This window comes from Calonectris borealis, chromosome 8, assembly GCF_964195595.1.
Source record: "Calonectris borealis chromosome 8, bCalBor7.hap1.2, whole genome shotgun sequence".
NCBI lineage: Eukaryota > Metazoa > Chordata > Aves > Procellariiformes > Procellariidae > Calonectris > Calonectris borealis.
Window position 1 is genome coordinate 7,954,004 of NC_134319.1, and position 22,066 is coordinate 7,976,069.

General features: G+C 36.3%; 1 protein-coding gene across 6 annotated transcripts in view; it reads left to right on the top strand.

Annotated features, from left to right (window-relative positions):
• Window positions 1-22,066, top strand: part of FAF1 (Fas associated factor 1) — a 174,585-nt gene that overhangs the window by 29,247 nt on the left and 123,272 nt on the right. For 4 of the 6 annotated variants that reach the window (XM_075155797.1, XM_075155795.1, XM_075155793.1 and 1 more), the window contains 4 exons: window positions 8,377-8,423; window positions 11,462-11,670; window positions 14,947-15,038; window positions 15,400-15,488. In XM_075155797.1, coding sequence (XP_075011898.1) covers window positions 11,601-11,670; window positions 14,947-15,038; window positions 15,400-15,488 — 251 coding nt within the window. In that variant the 5' untranslated portion in view covers window positions 8,377-8,423; window positions 11,462-11,600. Of the gene's footprint in view, window positions 1-8,376; window positions 8,424-9,024; window positions 9,153-10,765; window positions 10,920-11,461; window positions 11,671-14,946; window positions 15,039-15,399; window positions 15,489-22,066 lie in introns of those variants that run through there. The other 2 variants (XM_075155798.1, XM_075155796.1) reach the window with 2 other exon arrangements.

Here is a 22,066-nt window from a genome sequence, read left to right on the forward strand (position 1 = left end):
GTTCAGAACAGGATATTTTCCTTTATTCCTGCTGAAATAGAGTTTCAGCTCGGATAGTTGCCGATCCATAAGCTTCTTATAAATCTGTTCATGTTATTTGTTTTCATTGTTGTAGGCAAATACATCCAGTTATGAATTTATTATTGAGATTGCGCTTTGTTTGTGGAATTATGCAGTGACAATATAAATTAAAGAACTGTGCAAAATGTGGTTTTTTTCCCCAGGATGACAGAAGTATATCTAACTGTTGAAAGGCTTCCTAGTGCATTTCGGCATGTTGTAGGAACTACAGGAAAAAGTTTGCTGAAGCCACCAAAGAAGTAGGGAGAAATGGGAAACCACATCTAGAGTGCTAATTGTAAAGTATTTCAACGCGTGCTCTCTTGCTGATGAAGTGAATCATCTGTATGAATATATTCATGTGGCATTTTTTGATGAAATGTTAATTTTTTGCTTTATTAGCAATTCTATTGTTTTGCAGCTTTTCATGAAGTATATTTGTTGTAAAGAAAGCAAGCTGAAATAAAGCAGAATGCATAGAAGACATTTCATTGTAGTTCAATTACAGCTTTTGGTTAAATTTTAACCACGATGGGGACAAATGTTGGCATTCTGTAAAAACTTTGTGGGTGTAACTTCACGTCTAGCACTTGGAAATACTTTGAGACTTGCAAAGCTGGGGAAACGCCAGGAAGTATAACACAAGCTACAGGAAAAAGCTGACTCATTTCTTTGCCTTGAAAAGCCTGCCAAAGATAACAAAGGTAGAGGTTGTTTCTGCTACTACTGGGGCATAATTAGTAATTTTTTTATTTAAAGATTATTGCATTCATTTAAAAATCCAAACCGAATAATATTTTTTATAACTTAAACTCATAGCAGCCATTACTTGTTAAAGTAATGGGTTCAAAGTAGCTCTGTATGTAGGAAGGTGATAGTGGATCTTGTTTGTAAAAAGCCTCTGGTCTGAAATATTTCTGCAGAACGTTTTATGGAATTTCTTGTTTAGAGTAACACAGCACAGACTTGCCTGTAACAGGCAAGATTTGATAGTTGCATAAAGCTGCACAGGAGCCATGTTCCTCTGCTTGGGAATCTCGTAATACAATCTTGATGTCTTGGGGCAGAAAGAAGTGATTGTATTACAGCTGATTTCAGTAAACCCTTATTTTATTAATCCAGATTGACTGCAGTATTTGACCAATACTTGCAGTATGTTTTTGTCAGCATCAGTTAGTAAAACTTCTGCTGTTTATTCCCAAATTTTCCACTTTTTTATTGTTGTAAACTGATCACAAGAAAAGTCTATGCATAGTCTTAGTTACTTTTTATCCAGTTTCCTGAAATCACAGTATCAGCAGCTCAGAACAAATGTTTTGACCCGTCTACATCTGCCATTGCCCATTATTATCAGTTCTGGTGAAAATACAAGCCCAAATTAATATTTGCCAAAAAGAAAGTTATTAGGGGAGCATTATTTCAAACTATTTACTGTTATTAGTGAAATATATGCATATAGCAGAACCCTGCAAGTTAGTTTCATTGTAAGAAATACTTCTGTGCTCAAAAGGAACTAATAAATCTTTGCGCTTCTCCTGTTTTGCTTTACTGTTTTATATAAAAGCATGTTAATTTGTCATGCAGATTTATAGTTTGGAAGCAATTTAAAAATCACTTTTGCTTTTTCAGTCCTTTCATGCATGTTTTGTCTCACTAGTGCTTTCCTTTATCCTGTATCATTTAATTATTTGTTTTTCCTCTCTGGATAACATTTGTTCAGTTTTGGGTTTTGTTTCTTTTTTTTTTTTTTTAAGCTCGCCATTGCACAAAGCATTTGGAGTTTTATCTTCCATTTATTTTGTTTGAATACCAAATAAAATAATGGATTTAAAATCTTTAGGATAAGCAATTTATCATGCGAAAGCAACAAAATTGGAGTAAAAATATTGTATTTCAAGGGGAATATCACATTTAGCCCAAATTAGGAGTAGAATTAATTGCAATGGAATTACAATTGTAAAGAGAGTAGTATAAATGACCCTTTCAATGCTGTGGAAATATATAATAAAATACAAAAGATAGGAAATTATTTTTCCAGTGTAGTTTAGATTGCTTAATAAGGGCCTTTTAGTATATTTCATTACACTTTTATCTTTTAAAAAAACATGTTTAGTTTGTCTAAATTCAACAAATCTTGAGTGATCCTGAAGATTTGGATGGATTGATAGCACACAGGAATACTGGCTGATATTTCCAAAATATATGTGTTATCATTTTTTTTATTCTACATAACTCAAAACCACGTTTATCTTGCGTGTCATCTCTCCCTCTATAGTGGGGTTTTGTATGTAGGTTTTGGTGTTATATTCACTTATGTAATTAGACTGAGAAAAAAATCTAAGATTAAATGCTGAAAGGGTCAGTCAAATATTAAAATAGGTTTCTATTTGTTTTGCAGTATGAAACAACAAAACAACCATTTTTTGGTTATATTTCAAAATATAGTCCCAAAAGCTGCTAGCACCCCTCCCTCTACGACAGTGAGCTGTCTTTACTTCTTCTAATGTAGAAAGCAGCGTGGGGTAAACTTTCTGAATTAGTGATTTGAGAGAAACTTTTTCTATCAAGGAGACATTAAATATGTAATAGGAAGACGAGGCAAAATGAGCAAGAAAAACACAAAATGCAGAACTTTTTCTTTAGCTTACCAGACATTTTAAACCAAAAGTAAGATCTATGAGTTGTAGCATTTGGGGAAGAATATAGTTTTTTGAAAGTCATAATAAATGAGTCCTTTCATCAAAGAAAGCTCTTGCTGAGTTTCATAGAAATAATTAAATACGTGGGTTATGAGGCTATTACATTAAATAGAATACAACAAAAAAATTATCATTACTAGAAATCTGAATGTGTCAGACCTACAGAAAATCGGGGGGGAGTTGGAAGAAAATGCCCCATGAGCAAGTTACTCCATTATAATTCCCCATGACTTTCTGAAGCAGTTGATACTGTTTGGTTGGACATCTTTGGATTTTGGATTAAATCATCTGCTGTGGCAGTTCCTATTACCCTGTGTCTATGTCTCGTTTGTGTGTTGTGTTTGTTTAATGTAAACATTCTCAATTTTTAGCTAAACAAATGTAAAGCTCTGTGTGGGCATTATTAAGTAGACTGAAGTGGTCTTACTTGCTGAATTCAGTCAAACCTAAATAAGGCTTTTAAAATTCTCTGTGAGAGGATTCATACATAAACTTGTACTGGTTGTGTTAAGCTGATACCGTTATTTATCTCAATGAAACTCATGCAACTTTCACATGTGCATGGTATTTACATCTCTGTAGCTGCTTCTTCTGAAAGGGTTGTTCTTCCAGCATCACGCTGCTTGAACTTGCTTTCTTCTTTTGCTTAGAGATGTGTTTTCTAATACCCTGTTTTGGAAAGTTGATCTTATGTCATGCTTTGTAAAAGCTCTTGCTCTTCATTGGGGCAGAGGTTTGAATGGGCAGAGTTTTAAAGGATCTATATCTAGGACAGGGTCTGTATCTGTTAGCCAAAACCGTTGTGTGGTATGGAGATTGGGAAGGAGAGGGAACAAGAGGTGGCCACGGAGGATCTTCTCCCACCTCACCCATTGCAAAAGCCTTTAACTGTGCTTTTGTCTGGGCCTGGTTTTAAGTCTTAAGATGATTAATCTAAACACCACTTTTAAATTCTGGAAATTTAAAAACTACCTCCTATCTATAGTTCATAAAGAGGCAGGAATTCCCTGCCTGGTTTGAATAGACAATCAGTATATGTAGACCTCTGCTTTTAAATAATCTGATTGGCGAATCCAGTCTGTTTTCAAACTTAGTGACAACCACTGAGTATTTTAAACTTGGGAGTTTAGTTTTTGTGCTATCTAAAATACCACAGTTCGTTCATAATTATTCATAGGACCCTCATTCCCCTGGGATGAGAGTCACTGTAAGATGTACTTAATTGCTTTTACATGGTTGGTACTGTAATTGTGTATTTTGAGAGAAGGCATCAACGTTGTTGCTTCATCAGGTTATTAAGAAATGGTTCATCTTATTTTTCTCTCTAACACTGTTTTGTACTCATAAAAGATAGTCACATTTAGTCCGAACTGACTAATCTATTTAAGCTAATATTCCCTTGAGGAAAAACTTTAAATTTCACAGTCTGCTTCACAACGTTCTTTAGGCACTTAAATAATTTCAGTCTGTTTGTAGAATATCGCAGAGTTTCTGGGTTGCCCAAACCGTTAATGAATTTGGTAACTTTTTATTAAGCCTATTGCTTTATTGTTTTCTGCGTTTGTGGGAAGCAACGAAAAAGTTGGTTTTAATATATTTTGGTACTGGAAGCTTGCTGTTGAAACAAACACCAAAAATAATATTGTTACTTTCAACCTTTGTGATTGGCACTCATCAGTCCAGTATTATATCATATTCCTGTCTTCCCATTCATTTAAAGGAACAGGATTCTCAGTAATATTTATCAATATATCCGATGCTGTTGGATGATAGAGTCATAGAGTGCTTGAAATTGGAAGTTGCTTCTGGATGTCGGTCTAGTCAAAAGCTGTTCCGATTAGATCAAGTCATGCAGGGCTTAATAAATTCTTGAATAAACTGTTTCAATTCCTGGATATATGAGTGATATCTCTAAACAAAATGTATAAATCAAGAATAACTAAATTTGGCTTATAATTTCCAAAAATAAGTTGTGGGCCTGGTAGTTGTTTGAATATTGTCATCAAAACAATAATTATGTCCTTGCTTCTATGCCTCTGTTCCAAGTTTCAGCGGTGTTACGACAGAGTTTGTATATAGGTAGCACTGAGACAAACCTAAGATTCTTGGCTTTGGGGAAGAAAAAAATCTAATAAAACCCCTGTAGTTTTCTACTTAAGGTGAACTTCACTCTTTAAATAGTGATAGCATTAGAATAGGTAAACTACCCATTGAAGTTGTGGTGCCCAGTATCCAGCAGTGACACTTGTGGATATACACAGTGTGAGAACAGCGTAAGTAGGGAGCGCTACTTCCCTGGTAGCACTCTCAACAACAGGTTATTGGGAGCTGAAGAAATTTTCTGAGCCAGACATGGTATCTTTATATTTAATAACCCATGAATAGATGTACTGCACTTGTTATTAAAATTGTTTCAAGGGTAATACATCTTTTTAATTACTGTATATTAGTCACACAGGCTGTTTTTGATGATCAAATGATCCCTATTTGGAAGGACAAAAAAATTTAATATCTTTGAATGTTTGCTTAATAGAGACCTGATCCTCTCTCAAAGGGGACTGACATTGGGGAAGAACAGCCTGGAACAGATCTTGCCTTAATAACTTGTTTGTTGTGTTTTTGTTTGTGTTTTTTTTTTTTTTTTTAAAATAGTCACACCTTCCTCCTATGACATTCTAAAGCAGATGGTTGTTCCTTTTTTTTATTTTCTTTCCAGGGTCTACTTATAGATGTCTTGTAAGAACATGGGTACTTAATATTTATGCAATATCTACATGTGCACTGCTACCATTTGCCTTCTACATAATTTTAGTCTTCCATCTTGCTTAACAAACAGTGTCCAGACTCTTTATTTTTACAGTGTGGTTAATAGAGGTCTTTCCATCAAAAAAGTACGTAATGCTGCTGCTGCTGTTTTTTCTTACTGCTGTGCCCCTTAAATGTCATCAAGTTTACAAAACTGGGGACAGGAACAAGTGAGTTATTGAGTTTTAAAGGAAATAGCTTGGAGCCTCTATCGTATTTAACCCCTCTAACTAGGCTTAGAAGAAGTTTGAGCTGATTTAATCCTCTGAGACTGAGACATGAACTTTGACAGAAAAAGTGTGGAAATGCCACGCTGTGCTATATTTCTTCGTAGCTGAAGCAGCTTCTTTTTGTCAGAGTAAAGAGAATTCTGTTGCCCCAGCGGATCATTATTAGTGTTGGTCCTGTGGTACAAAAACCTGTATTTGCTCTCTGTATCCTCCAGATGCAAAATAAAGGATATTTTTGTCTTTCAACGAACTTTACCTGTTGATTGACAGGAATGAAATGTATGTTGCTGAAGAGTACGGGGCGGGAACCAATCCAGAAAAACCCAAACAAACCGAAACCTCCCACTTTTTCCTGGAGGTTTATTAGATGAACATAATCAAGAGCTATTTATGACTGCAAAAACCACAATGATGATAAATGAGACACATTTTTAAAAAGAAACCACTGATTATTGCCATGCACGGTGAATGAACTGATTTAAAAACTGATCTGGTAGGAAGCTTTGTTATCATTGTCATTTGATACAGCCTTATGGGTAGTTGCTGTAGCTTACAAATACCTGTGACCCTTTTCCTTGACTGCTTTTTTTTTGCCATTATTTATGCAATATTTGTCTCTAAATACATGATAAATCTTACTGCAATATCATAGTTACTTAGCTGAGTTCAGCAGAAATACTTTTTGACTTTATGTAGCCTTAACTATTAATGGAAATTGTAAAAATTCATGCTTATGTATTCATAGAAAAAGAAAGCATAGCATTTAAAATCAGACGATATCAAGATTTGTGTTTATTAAGCACTTAAGGTGCATTTTTTATGTAAATTTCTAAGAACGATGTTGGTAGATGATGACCGTCCATAGTTCAGTTGCAGTATTTGAGAGGGAATCTATGAGCTTCTAAATGTCAGCGTTTTCTTCATCAGGGACCAGACACTCATTTACCAGGTATTCTGGCCAATAGATCAGGTATATCTGACATATGAGATTGGATATTAGAAGTTGTGATAGTAGAAATGCATGAATTGCTGCTGGTACAGCAGAAAATGGAGATTAGTGGGATGCTACAAGCTCTCTTTAATCTCACCATTAAGCCTAACAAAGATGTACCTGTGAACACAATAGTGATTATAAAGATCATCAAAGAGCAGAAATAGAATTAGTCTCTTGAGGTCTGTTTTTTTTCCTCTCTAGATTTTTTTGAATTCTTTCTCCTTCCTTGTCAAATTCCCTCCTGTGCTGTTCCACCTTATCAGGCCACTGCTGGGCTAGGATTAGAAGTCTGAAGTTAGGTAGGGTTCTGACATCTTTACTCGCTTATCTTCTAACAATAATCAGAACAAGGTTTAATCAGCTGAGGAGTAAAAAAGTAAAATCTTCCCCAGCTCACGTGGTATCACTTTCACTGCCCCTCAAATCTGAAAAATCCTGGCAAGGAGATGACTTTAAAACACTTTTTTGGTAGTATAAAGCAGTCTGAAATAAGTTGTCTTCTAAATACTGTTGAAGAGAGTCTTATTTGCTTTCCAGGTTTTTCCCTCATCCTGACTTACACATAATTTCAAAGTTTATGCAAACTTCTGTAGCATCAGATGTGCTAGAAAGGTATTAAAAACTTTCTGCAACATAGAATGGAGCAATGCTGTAACAGGCTGAGACGACAATTTTGTCAGAAGTGGGGTTTTGAACGTGCAACGGGGGTATGTTGTGGCTATTTTAAAAATAATGCATTTTAATATGAGATAGAATTAATCAGGATATTTTTATAGGTAATAACTGTGTAATTTCAAATAAGACCAAATCTGAATGCAGCTTGCCAGGTTTGTACTTATATGCCTATAAGTAATACTTTGTTTATTCTGATGATCTGGACAGCATGGGGTGATATTTAACTGCATAAACCTTACTAAAAAAATACTTCCTTTTCTACTTGGGGATTGTTTGAATTTTTGGGGGTAGTAATTTCTGTGATTCTCTGGCACATGAGGACTTTTAAGAGGCTAGATGGTATTTGTGTGTGTGAGCTAGAAGCAGGTCTGGAAGGCATAGGTGTGATGGAGGCATGTGCGCTGTTGAGTACCGTTTGCGCTGACTTCAGCAATTCGTGAACACATCAGGCTCGCAACATGCAGTGTGTGTGCGGCTGTGCAGGTTTATAGGTTTGTGCAGGTCTGATGCCTCTGGGAAGCGTTTTCTGCGTACGCGCTGCGTGGCTGCCCTGTCTGTGCACAGTTAGCTCGATGTATTTGAAAGCGGTATGTTCACTGTATGTATGCACCAAGTGTACAAAGTGTTAGATTTACTGAGCATACAGTTTATTCCCATGCATTCCACCTGGGAAATCCATCGCACGCATGTAGGAGTCTGAGCTTCAGTTCATGTTTGTTTTCACTTAGATATGGTTTTTATTTTATGCAGGTACTTCAATGACAATATCGTTTACCAGGAATATTCACTGAACGGAGAACATTTTATGGCATATTCTAAAGCAAGCTAATCACTCTTTAAAACATATTGCAGAAGTTCTGATTTATTTTTGTTGCTCTGTACGCTTGACTCAAAATTTGTTTTCTCTTTTCAGGCAGCTATAAATGGTGTAATACCACAAGAAAACGGCATTCTACAAAGGTAAGCACAGAAGACTGGTGTAGTACACACAGAGAATGATGCTGGGTAATAGTTACATTTTTTGTTCCTGAATCCTAAGAAGATGATGTAATTATCCTTCTAAAGCAGTTTCTGGAGCCACAAATTCTATTCCTGGCAAAGCTGATTTAATGTTCAATTTTTCCCATACTGATGGAGGACCAGCTCAACCACCTATTCAAATTAGTTAATTTTTATTTTGAATTCATTGGTTGTTGGGTCATTCTGTGCAGGGTTGTCTCTTTACTAAGTCTGGATTTTGGTATGCTGTCTTGGATGTCAGGACTTAGGTTGGTTGTGTGGGGTTTTTTTTGGTTTTTTTGTTTGTTTGTTTGTTTGTTTTTCCCAAAGATCTAAAAATTTGCAAGGTGAATCCACAGATGTTCCTGGCTAAGTATTTTCTTTTTCCTTACACATTTTTAAAGGTATTGATATTCCATGCTTTCCTGTCCCTGGCCAAAAATGTTTGTATTTTTGTAGGCTTTTTTTTTTAAAAAAAAAATCGAATTACAGGCAGCAGATACTGTGTTAGATAAAGTAAGGTTGCTCCCTTCTAAAAGTAGCTTTACTGATTTTCTTTCAGCTTCTGAATTAAATTTTGGCTTGTATACTGGTGCCTGGATATCTTGAAGTCACTGAAGCATGAGCTCCTAAGTGCTGATGAGGCAATTGAAAACAGCAGAACAGAAATTGAGCTACTTGGGAGAGACAGTAAAATAGTGTTTAAAATTTTGTTTAGAAAAATACTCAATGTACTATTTTAAAAAGTTTATTTTAATGATGAAAAAAGATACATAATGTAGGTAAAGTTGTGTTTTGGCATCTCTGTCAATACTTACTAAAGCTATCCTTAGAGTCAGTTTTTGATTCAGGATAGAACCTTATTTGCTCAGTAAAGTTACTAGATATTACTAGTTACTAGTTACTTTACCATAAGGCCTATCTAGTCCACTGAGATCAAGTCTCGGTTGTGTTGACCACTCTTTCTACCTATGTTAATAAGTCCTGACCTCAAAGCATTTGTATTCAAAATACCAATGTTTGGAACCATTTGGTCAGGGGGAAAGAGCTGGAGAGTAGTTATGCCTGACTTGGATAACAAGCTGGTCCAGTGTCCACTTACAGCTTTCTTCCACACTAATTTATTCATTTTTAGAAATGATTAGACAGTCAAATGTGTCTCAAATCTTTTTTTTTTCTTTTTTTTTTCTTCCAATGGAAGTGGTTTAAAAGGAGGCTCAGAAGACTTAGTTTCCAGTGGTTTTCAGATGAGGCTTATTTCACTGATGTGAGGCTTTTTATGTTCCATTAGAGGTTGCCAGTCAGATATGTAGGATGCCTTTTGTGGTGGAATCAAATAGAATTAATATAACTGGACTTGAAGTAAGTTAATTTATTGAAGGGAAAAAAAGCATTTTGTTTTATAATTCAGTTGTGTTGTTTAAAAAAATAAATTAAAAAAAAAATCCAGTTCTGAGAATCAGGATATTCATTGCTTCTTGGGTCTGTTAACAAAATGATTATAGTACTTAATTCATAGTTGGCCATCAGATTTAAGACAATAACATATCACTTGGTATTTATACTTTTTTAAATCCAGAAAATAAGACTGTTTCCTTTACTCTTTAGACCTCTGAAGTGGGTCTTTGACCTTTAAGCATGGGTCTTTGAGTGTGGGTCTTTGTAGCTGGGAATTCATCCTTCTGAGCCTGCTGATGTGAGAAGTGAAGGAGCCCCTTGTTTTATAAGCATAACACGTTTTTCTTTTTCAAACGTGGAAGGCACAAAGATGGGATTTGCAATAGCTCTGTATAACTTTGGCACTTCTGTGACATGCAGGCCATCCACACTTATGCTTTTTTAAGTTCAGGCCTCCTCTAGATGACCGATTTGACTTGCTATAAGAAACGTTTTCATTGACAGATCTCATGGTCTCTTCAAGAAGGGCAGAATGCTCTTTTCAAATAAGTTCTGCTTAAGAATGGAAATGAGACAACTTACGTTTCAGCATTTCCTAAATCCTTCTTTGCTCGGCTTCCATTCTTTCAGTGCATACATTTTATTAACTTGCATCTTCCTTCATGATACCCTGTAGCTGCCCAGGACAAATAATCTTCCTGATAAGAACATCTACAAGGCAAAGCTCTAGGCTTGCCCTGTGAAGTTTCTTGCCTTCCAAATTTAATTTCTGTACATCATAGTTTGGTTTTTTTTTTGGCCTGGAGTAACGTTCCTTAAATTTCATGTTTTGTTACCTTTGTTTCTAATCCCAGTTACATGCTTCTTGTGGAGAGGCTCACTGAGGAAGATGAAGTGCTTTGGGTAGTGAGGGTTTCCCAATTTATTCTGACCTGTAATGCTGTATGTATCCTTGAGCCAGGTATGGAGACATCTGTATATGAGTGTCCAAGAGGCTTGAAGGATTTTGAACTTAATGGCAAGCTGGAATTCAGCATTGCATTACTGTTATACTTCTAGGTATTCTTTTGCAATGTATACCTCATTATCTTAACTTATTTACCTTAAGTACATAACTATTTTCATATCTGACTTGTTTTCCACTAATTTGGTATTGGAAAATACCAATACACGTGCAGTATTTTAAGCTTTATTTCTTATTCTCATTTCCATGTGATACTAGCCCAATGATGTAAAAAGCTGGTGGTTGCCATGGTGCCAATTTTTATTGGAGTGCTGAACTGGAGATAATGCTTCTTCTCAAGATAATTCTGGTATTAGTTACATAGTGAACTTGAGACTGAAATAATGGCTTAAGTGCCTGTTTGTCATCTAAGCTGTTCTCCTATAGCACTTCTGAGTCACTGAAATGTTAATATTGCTAATGTGAAAGCTGTTTCCTAATTATTAATAAAACAGTATTTTCAGATGTGATAGCGTAGTTTATTCAAGAGGTGTGTGCTGTGGACCACAGTAGATGAATAATACTGTTCATTTTGCTAACTCTTATTTAAACATATCAAGCTGTTCTGTTTAAACCTTCTTATGTGCATATCTTTCAGTGAGTACGGTGGAGAGACTTTACATGGACCAGCGTATGGCCCCACAAGTCATTCTACAGCAGCTTCTTCAACTCCTTCCTCATCCTCAGCGTTTCGCCATGTAGTGCCATCTAGACAAATAGTGGAAAGACAACCTCGAATGCTTGACTTCAGGGTTGAGTACAGAGACAGAAATGTGGATGTAGTACTTGAAGACAGCTCCACAGTTGGTAAGGATTTGTAAAAATGAAATGAAAACTGCTGTGGTAAAATTGTTAAAACAAAATAAAAAAAGACACAACCCCAAAAATCCAATTCCTAAAAAAAATCAAAGCAAAACAAAACCCCTCAAAGAAGAAAAAAATCCCCCAGAAAATGCAGCCTCCACAGCTACTACCCATTTTCAAATCTCTTTGCAGCTTTAAAAAAGCAAAATTTCACTAATCCATTATAAAGGTTAGTGATCTATCAAATATTTATTTTGAAATCTAGTTTTCTTATGAACTTGCGTCAGAAACAAAATGGAGATTACTGATTAAGTTGAGGCATGAAAATGTAATTTGGGGTAGGATTAGTGTAGATGCAATCTACTAATAAGCAGATGATCTTGGCATTTCCTTTTTGAATGTGTATGGCATCTCTTTCTGTGTAGGATTAGTGACAGGATTTAGAGGAATTCTTTCCAGTGTGAAGAGCATAGTTGCATTCTTCTTTTTTCAATTTTTGTTTGACTTGTTTGTGCTAATTAAGGTTTCTTTTATAAGTTTTATTGCCTTTATCCTAAAACTGGTGCATTTTGTAACAGGATGTTAGAAATATGCTATTGTTAGTATTGCAGAGCATGTTATTTTTTACATTCCCCAAACTGTGAGTTAGTTTACTTTTGCTAGGGACAAAGAGGTATTTTTTTTTTTTTTAGTGAAGACTCTATGCAGATCAAAATAAGGAACTAAATGAAGAAATAGTTGATTAAACAATTTTCAGTGCTGCAGCCTTATGTGTGTGATGAAATTTTGGAATTGAAACTTTTTATCCTTATTTGTCTTCTTAGCATTCGATTTGGTATTGGCTGGTGCCACCTAGTGGTGATTAGTTTGAATTCCTGATCAGTGTTTCATGTTTTCCACTGCACTGAGTTGCATCCATGCAAAGCAGATATAAAAGTCTGATCAAATCAGAATTTTGCAGTCGTGGTATTTTATTTTTTCTTTTCTTACTAACTTCTTTCAGGTATAAATGACTAAGCTGTAGGGCAGAAGCAGTCAGTGTAGAACTTTTGTCTATATCTTGGCATATGAAGATTGAGGACAGCCTTGTGTTTCAAGTACTGAGAGAAGTGAGCAAGGCAAATAGTGGAATTTCAACTGTGGACTGCAGGAAAGAAGATTTTTGGCTTTTTCAGGGATCTGCTTGGCAGGATCCCATGAGAGACTGCCCTGAGGGCAAAGAAGCCCAAGAGGGCTGGTTGATCTTCAAGAATAACCTCTTCAAAGCACAAGAACAGTCCCTTCCAACATGCAGAAAGAGGAGCAAGCATGGCAAAAGGCCAGCACAGAAGAACAAAGAATTTATGACTAAGCTAAATGCAAAAAGAAAGTACACAGAAGGGGGAAGGTAGTGATGGGGCTACCCAGGAGGAATACAGAGATGTTGCCAGAGTATGCAGGTTTGGAGTTAGACCAAAGCTCAGATGGAGCTGAAACCACTGAGGCGTTAGAAGGGCAATGGTGATTGCTGAACTTGGTCTGAGGGAAGATTACGGAGGAAATCTTTCTGGAAGCCCTTTCTGAGCACAGAAAAGAAAAGAAGGTGATTTGGAACAGCCAGCACAGATTTGCTAAGGGCAAATTGTGCCTATAATTAATGTTATTTGCCTTTTATGATTTGATGATTGGCTCTGTGGACAAGGGGAGAACGGTGGATGTCACTTTGACTTTAGTAAGGCCATTGACACACTCTGCTATACTATTCTTACATTGTTAAGATAAGGACTGGATAAGTGGGCTGATAAGGTAGGTAGATAATTGCCTGGACTGCTGGGCTCAAAGTCTGACTGGTGAACAGTTACTAGTTTAGGGACATCCCTCAGCGGTTGATCCTGAGGCCAGTGTTGCTTAATGTTTTTATTAAAAACCTGGTTGTTAAGGTGAGTGCTCTTGGCAAGTTCACAAAGAATACCGGATCAGAGAAAGTGGCTGATGTTCTGAAGGGCAAGGCTGCTATTTCGAGGGCCCTGGGCAGCCTGGAGAAATGGGCAAACAGGAGCCTCATGAAGCTCAAAGAAAGCAAAGTTGGAAATCCTGTGTCTGGGATAGGATAACTCCATGTTATCCCATCTGATAACTGGCTGAGGGCTGACAGGTTATAAAGCAGCTTTATAAAAAAAGGGATCTAGGGGTGCATCAGCAGTGCACCCTTGCAGTGAAGAAGGCCAGCCACGTCCTAGGCTGTGTTAGCAAGAGTGTAGCCAGTGGATCCAGGGAAATAATTATTCCCCTCTATTTAACACTTGCGAGACTGCATCTGGACCACTGCATCCAATTTTGAGGTCCCCAGTACAAGAAAGACGTTGACATTCTTTCAGTGAGTCCAACAGAGGCCAGCAAGATAATCAGGGGACTGGAGCACATGGCAACATAGGAGGAGAGGCACAGAGAGCTGGATTTGTTCAGCCTGGGGAAGAGAAGGGAAGAGGTAGAGACCTTACCTCTGTCTACAACTACTGCTGGGACGACACAGAGAAGATGGAGCCAGACTCTTCTTGGAGGTGCATGATAATAAAATGAGAGGCAATGGACACAATTTGCAACATCAAAAATTCCCATTAGATATAAGGATTTTTTTTTTTTTTTTTTCAGTTGTGAGAGTGGTGAAGTACTGGAACAGATTGGCCAGAGTTGTCAAACTTTCATCCTTAGAGCTGTTCAAGAGTCAGCTGGACAAATCCTTGGCTAAACTGGTTTAATTAGACCTTTGAGCTGGGCTTGGGCTAGGTGACCTCCTGAAGTACCTTCTAGCCTGAATTATTTTATGACTGTAATGACTACAGGGAGAGGAGAGCATCGAAATGTGCAAAACATTGAAAAAACTGTCAGAGCAGTTAAATTATACGAACACTCCAGTTCTTTAGGTCAGGATTATTGATAATGGAATTGGGTATCAAAAATACGCACCCTCTTTATAGCTGGCAAAGTCCATCGCTCCAGATAGCATGCATCTGCAAATGTGCATGTCTACACAGTGTAGAACTGTTCGAATATATGTCCAAATCGCCAAATCCTCATGTGATTCTCCAATCATTGATGCTTTATGTGATTTTTTTTTGGGGGGGGGGGGGCTCCATTTGTCCTTTACTGTTTGAAGTGTGTGTTACAAGGGTAACTAGATTAAAAATGGTTTTCATAGTAAATTTTTCCTTGCTCTCGTTTTTTAACTGTAACTCAGTACTGTTTGAAATAAATCAGTAAGTGTGTGTATTTTATATATTTTCTTTGTTTTCTCTTTAGGAGATATCAAACATATTCTAGAAAATGAACTTCAGATTCCTGCATCTAAAATGCTGTTAAAAGGGTGGAAGACTGGAGATGTAGATGATAGTGTAAGTTTTCAACTGTGTTTTCAGTTAACTGAATTCAGAGTTTCAAACTGAGCATCTGTGGGTGGGGGTTACAATACAAGAATTGTGAGTTTCAAACAGTGTTAGATGTCTCGGGTGGCATATAAGGAACTCTTAAACTAAAACATTGCAAAAAAAAATCAGGACAAATCACTTTAGTTTGTGTTGGTTTTATATATAACACGGCACACCTACAAAAAGCGTGTTATGAAGTTAACAGTAAGTATATCTCAAAACAAAATATTTGGTGGTATTGTAAATAAGTATCAATAATTAAAAGAAATAAAATAATACATCGAAATTGGTGAATGTTTTATATTTATAATGATTTTTCTCCCCTCAGACTGTTTTAAAAACTCTACACTTGCCAAAAAATAATAGTCTTTATGTTCTAACACCTGACCTGCCTCCTCCTTCTTCAAGTCATTCTGGGTAAGTCTTTTGGCCATAAATTCTACTTGTATGATTTGGTTTTGTATGTTTTTTATGAAGCCACATGTATCCTTGCAGGAATTTGCAATCAGTAAATACAAAGTGTTTTCACTGCTCTAGTAAGTGTTGGTATGAACTACCTCAGCACCTCATTATTGAAAAGAAGGTTGTTAAGCTTTTTAAAACCTTGGTGTGGTACATGAACCACTTGGGTACATACAGAATTTGACACCTCCCAGATGTGATGACTTTAATTTAACAAAAATCTAGTCCCTGTGGTAAGGAGAGCTGGCCTTTCATAAATTACTGCGTTTATGTTGGTTCATTTAATGTAAACTTGTATAAATAATTGCCAGCAGGTCAGAATTTTCTTTCTGAAATGTTTGTTTCATTATTTTATCTTATCTTCTTGGACTTTTAAAATGCATGTAGATAGGCTGAATAACTAATTTCCTCTAACTGAGCAGGGTATCTTTTATTACTGATTTGAATATTCAAAAAGTTAACGGTGAGTGTTCATATGTCAGTGAATATTGCTAGGGTTTGAAAATGAAATGCCATTTTATAGAAAATGGAATCTTTACTTTTATAAAGTAATTTGCAATTACTTTGATTACTTTGGCTTGTTTTCTTCCCTGCCCTTCCCTTTCTCCAAGGCAGACCTGGATGGCTCTGTACCAGGAAAACACTAATTTTGTTCGGTAGCCACTAGAGGGTGCCCGGGAATTGGGCCTGAAGAGCAGCGCGGCTCCGGGCCCGCCAGCCGGCGGCGGGGGCTGCGCCTGGAGCTGGTCAAGCTGCGCGATCGTTAGACTAGAGTGCCTTCAAGCTGTCTGAAGAGGGAGTTGTTTTTCTGCTGTTGTAGTCGATAGGAGAAAATTCTACAAAGGCAGTCGTCTCACTGAGGAAGGAAATTCTTTGACAATCAATGGAAATAAATAACTGGTTTCCTAATGACTTAGAAGTACTTCATATATTACTAAAAGGTACTTGTGCACGTAACCGTGCAGTCTGTGGAGGAAATAAGAATGCTGATATGAATTATAAAAATAATAATAATAAAGAAAAGCATTAAGGAAGGGAATAGTGGCACTGGAACAGAGGGAGCAGAGTGGTGGTGGCCTGTATGTGAACTGTATGTGCTCTGTATGTGCACACAGGAGCTGTAGTTATGTGTGAGGACAATAAGCCATTGTACTTAAGCAGCTAATTGAAGGACAGTGAAAATACTGTGGAAAAACTCTGTAGATACTAAAATTTTTTTTTTTTTTAAATCCGTTTCCAGTTTCAAAATTTTCTACCCAGGTATCACTTATATTGTAATTTGAATGTCTTTCATTTTAGAAAGAAAACTGGGGTCTGAAGAATGTTGTTTATTGCAACTGCAATAAATTATATAACAACAAACTGTTTAAAAACCATTTTTAGGCTTTTTTATTGGATTAATAGTTTAGAAGAACTTTACTTGCTAGTAAAATCAAAGTGGTTGTTACCTTTAAAGTTTATACTTGTTTCATAGTGGAGATTAGTTCTGGATATTTTTAAGATAAATTTGGTAGCTTTGGGGATAGCAAACGATGATTAATTAGTGGCTACTTAAACAAGGGTAATTTGAAGGCTAGATCATCTCCCCAGAGTCATAAATTCTAGATGAAAGGGGAGGCTTGCCTCCAATTAAAGCATCAATGCAGATCAAAACACATCTAATTGAAGCAATGTACCAAACCCAGTTACACTGTTTACTGCCTACTGTTAGGTCAGTTATTATTCAGATTAGTTTGTTACCCGCAATTTTTAAAAGCATCATGCTCACATTTATCATTAATGGATGTTAAGGAACTTTGCCTCTTACTTTGTGAGTTCATCTGTTGTTTTCTTCAAATGCCTTCTATTTTGAACTAGAGATAAATAGTCGTGATTTTGAATATCTCCAGAAAATGATATTTGAAAAGCCTGAGATTTCAGTACGTGATATTTTATGTATATGCCCTTCTTAAAAGGAGCAATCTGGTCACAGCTCTATAACTCCAATTTGTGCCTGTTCTTGACACTGAGGGAGAACAGTGTCTGAAACATCCTTTTTCAACGTATTGATATGTAGGCACTGAAGTTTATTGTGACAGACTGAATGGGCTTAACCCAGAACTGACTTAAAACGAGCATCCAAATGTAACGGCAAAGTGATCCTGCAGTTTAAACAAGCAAAAATCTCCTAGGGTATCTTCGTTCATCAGTGGCATATCTAAAGCTTTTGTAGATAATAGACACCCAGTGAATTACTACCGCATGCTAGTAAATTGAGGTGTAAAGATTAAATTTAAATGTCAAATACCACCTGTAGGGTTACATGCCCTGCTTGCACAATTTCAGTTGGCAAAGCCATACTTATCCATGCATGACATCCAGAAAAATAACAACGTGTTCTGTGAGATATGGACGTAACGAAACCTGATTTCTAGTGAATTCCTGCCTCATTCCAGCGGCTGCAGTAACAGCCCTCTCCCTCCATGCTTCCCGTGATCTCACCTACCTCTGACACTGCCTCCAGTTCTTCCCATGTATTTTGTAGCACCTATGTAATTTTTTTTGCCCTGTATAGACAGTCAGCCTGCCCTGCCTCTGTTCTCCAGCTGATAGTCAGGTAATATCAAAGGAAAGGTGAAATTACATGCTGTGGGTAGTTCTGAGATCGTTGGCCAGAGGTCAACTGGATGGAGTATAAAATACTACGCTTGTAATGCAGCCTTTTACTAAGGTGGGTAGTAATTTGGGTCCCTTTCCTCTACCCCGCTGTTGATTTACACCCAATCTTTGAGACCTTTATAACACTGTCAGACCTCCTAGAAACTAGTGAATATGTTCAAAAGTTACCAGATGGGACAGGTGGGTGGAGAAGAACATGATTTCCTTTGGAAAGCAGTATTAAAAGGAAAGGTGCCAAAGAATGTCCATCATTTAATTGTCCAAGGAGAGAGATCCCTTGCACCAGCTTTGTCAGATGAGATTCTTCGCCTCCTCAGAGTGCAATTCTTCCCTTTGTTGCCTCGGGTGTTTCTTGAAAGCCAGCAATACCCAGTTCAGGGAAAAGGTTTAGGAGAATGCAAGAGGGGAGCATCAAAAGTATAGGCATGTAAGTCTGGCCATGGAGCTAGGTCATCCAGATCGTCTCTCCTTTTTATCTTGCATGTTCTGGGAGATGCTTTTTATCAATTTTTTCTTCAGTTCTCATTTTAATTGATATAATGTATTTCATATTTATACTTTTTTGCTAAATAGCTGAAAGTCTTAGATACTTTATTATACCTGATGAATCATTGGAAAGTTTAAAACAGTTTAAAAGCTATTTGACCAGGTGCATATCTTGGAGATTATTACAAATAATGTATTTTTGCTAAGTGATTGTAACTTATTTAAGAAGTGTAATCATCTGTGTGGATAGGAAAAACCCCACAACCCCAATCTTTCAAGTAATGGATCTATATATTGCTGACTGCCTGTGTTTTAGATTGTTGCAGAGCAGTGGTGATTGTGGCATGGTGTCTTGTTGTACGTTATCAACTGTAGCAGAGTGTTAATTAAGAACGATGTAACCTGCAACTCCAATTATTAGTATTGTCTGTTTAGCTGGACAGGAGCAGTGCCTTGCTTTAGTTACTTTGAAAGCGTCAATAAGAATGGTAAGATTAATGTTTTATTTTCACATCTGCTCATGAGACAGTTTAAAAATCCTGAAGTTTAAAATGCAATAGAATGTAAACAGAAGGGCGTCTGCTCATTTACATGTTAGCCAGATTTGCTAACTGATTGCTGTTTGAACCTAATCTACCACCTCCTGCTGCATTAGCTACAACAAACATTACATTTACATACTGATTTCTTATTTTGTTTTAATGTAAATAATCTGTAATTACAGTAAATTTGGACTTCTGTTGACATGAGCTTGTATAAATCTGTAAGTTTAAAATGGAAATGTTAATTACCTTGTCTCATACCTATTTATATAAAATTCAGAGATTTTGGGGGAAATCTCCATGTGACTGAGAAAGATATTGCCTAATGGGAAGTACTGAATGTATTTCATAAAAATTTACAGAACTGAAATGAAAAGGAGCATTTGCTGATCATTGATATACTTTTGGTTTCAAAGCTTAAAATATTACTAAAATTTCAAAGAAAAATGCTATTAAAAAGCAAAGTATTACATCAAAAATCAAAGCATTCAGGCAGTCACTTAACAATAGATACAACCAATCTATTTTATATAATAAGTGTTACAGAACAATAGAAAAGCAGTAAAAGTGGAAGCTTAAAATAAATAAATATCAATATTAATACCATCTTGCTTCAGCATTGTATAGACTGCTTGAACAGTTGCTGTTATCCTGAGATTAGCAGTATTTGCAGTTACACATTTTTTGGCTAAATATTGTTTCTGTTCTTAATTTATTAGACTTGTGGTTTATAAATTGTACTGTATTGGAATTTGGATGGAGTAGTTAGTGAATAAACTCTTTCCAGACTCTTAATTGAGTTTTGATATTTTGAGTTTAGTGAAAAAAAAAAATTCTTGCAACTTCCATTGCTTGAAATGTAAGTTTCAAAGAGGAACATTTTTGCTTGCATATCGTAGAGTTTCAACCCCAGCTGAATCCTGGTCCACCACTGAGGTTTCTGTGAATTGTGATAATGCAGATAACCAATGCTATATAGGCAATCCGTATGAAATCCTAAACTGGTCCAAGTCTCTCTTGCTAGAACCGGTCAGAGCAATGACTGTGCTCAGGTCTATTTTCTTTTGTCTGTTCTTGGACTTCTTTTTTTGGGTCTAGGCAGAGTTCCTCTAATGGAAGATTGGTGCCCAAAAATACTGTCAAGTTCCCTTACCTCTTGTGCTGAATAGGGAATGTATAATAATTCAGCTAAGGAAAAAAAAAATAATGATGGCAGTATATAACCTATCAGCAAATGCTTTTGAAAGCTGGAGTTTGCAGTAGGGGGGAAATGGTGCTGATAAGAGTGGCCTACTTTAATCCTGTTTCTAGAATTTGATTTTCTTTTCCCACTAATTAATTCTCAGATTAATTAAATTCTGTTAGCACCGATAGCAAAAAAAAAAAAAAAAAAAAAAAAAAAAAGAGAAAAAGAAAGAAAGAAAATCTGTCTTGACTTTAATGGGACCTGGGGTTTGGCCCTGTTTTTTTTTGTTTTTCTTTTAATGCAGACGTTTCATTTGGAAGATTGTAGTCAACAGCTAACATTTGCAGGAATATGCAAAACACTGAGGCCGAAATTTTAGAAATGTGCATTGTGTTCAAATTCAGTCTTCTCAATACAGTTATGTGCACCTAAAAAGAAATAAAAGTAAGCTTCAGCTTACTGTCAATGAGAAGTCTCCTTTAACAACACTTATTTTGTACATTTGATCATAGCCTTAATGGCTGAAAATACAATTTTAGAGCAAGGTATGTTTTGGAAGCAGAGTTCTATTGGCACAAATAATTTGGGATAATCTACATCCCTAGTTGCTGGAGGAAATGTATATGGGAGAGGACTGACATTGCTGGTTGTCCAGCTGTGTGTTCAAATCAACCCCATCCCGCAGAGGAGCATTGGGACACGTAGAAAGTCATTGGCACAAAACTGCCCGTCAGATGTGCCATCAGTTCCTCCTCCCGCTGACTTTTCAGGTCTTATAGCTGTCAGACCGTACGAGGTTTTGATATAGGAGCTCAAAGGATTGGATCAGTTGATCACTGCGTTTTTGTGTAAGCAGAAGTAATATTCCTCATTATATTATTTTTCTGAAGAAAAGGTGAATAATTAACCATGCACTTTAATTGCTTACACTTTCAAAACCAATTTTTTCCTCAATTTTTTCAGGGTTTTTTTTTTTTTTTAGCCAGCTTAATTTTCAGCCTCTTCTTTGACTGTATTTGGCTATGAATATGTACTAAGAATTTGCTGATTAACAATATTCAGCTTGTGTTGTTTAGAAATCCAAAAAGTAGAGGTGTCAAAATTGTTAGTTACTTAAAAAATTGAGGCTTTTAATTTTAAGGCACTTCATTTAAATTAACTGTGTTTGAAGAGTATTTTTTCCTTTTCTAAATACTCTGCTATCACATCCAGATGAAATAGAGAAGTGGAAAACCTTTCCTATGAACAGATGCTTTTTATTAGCATGCTGTATTTTAGATAGTACTGAAGTGTGTGTATCGTGCATACCCGGAGAGACTGAGGGTTTGATTGAACTAGCCTGTTTCATTCTGTGTTTACATCAATTACAGAATGAAAACGTGAGTCATGTTATCAGTTAGCATTTACAGATTTTCAGATAGAGTCAAAAATAGCTGTAACAGAGCCTAGTGTGATTCTGTATGGAATCCAGAGCCATTCACATAAGTTGTAATTAGTGTTTTCAGAGCAATTAAATATGTAATTCGCCTCTAGTATTTGCCGAAAACAATAAAAAATCAGAATCTGAAAAAGCACAGCAGGATATTTTAGTTGCTACTGAACATTTGCCAAAAGAAAATATGGTTATGGCGATGCTGAACTTACTGTTAACATTCAAATTA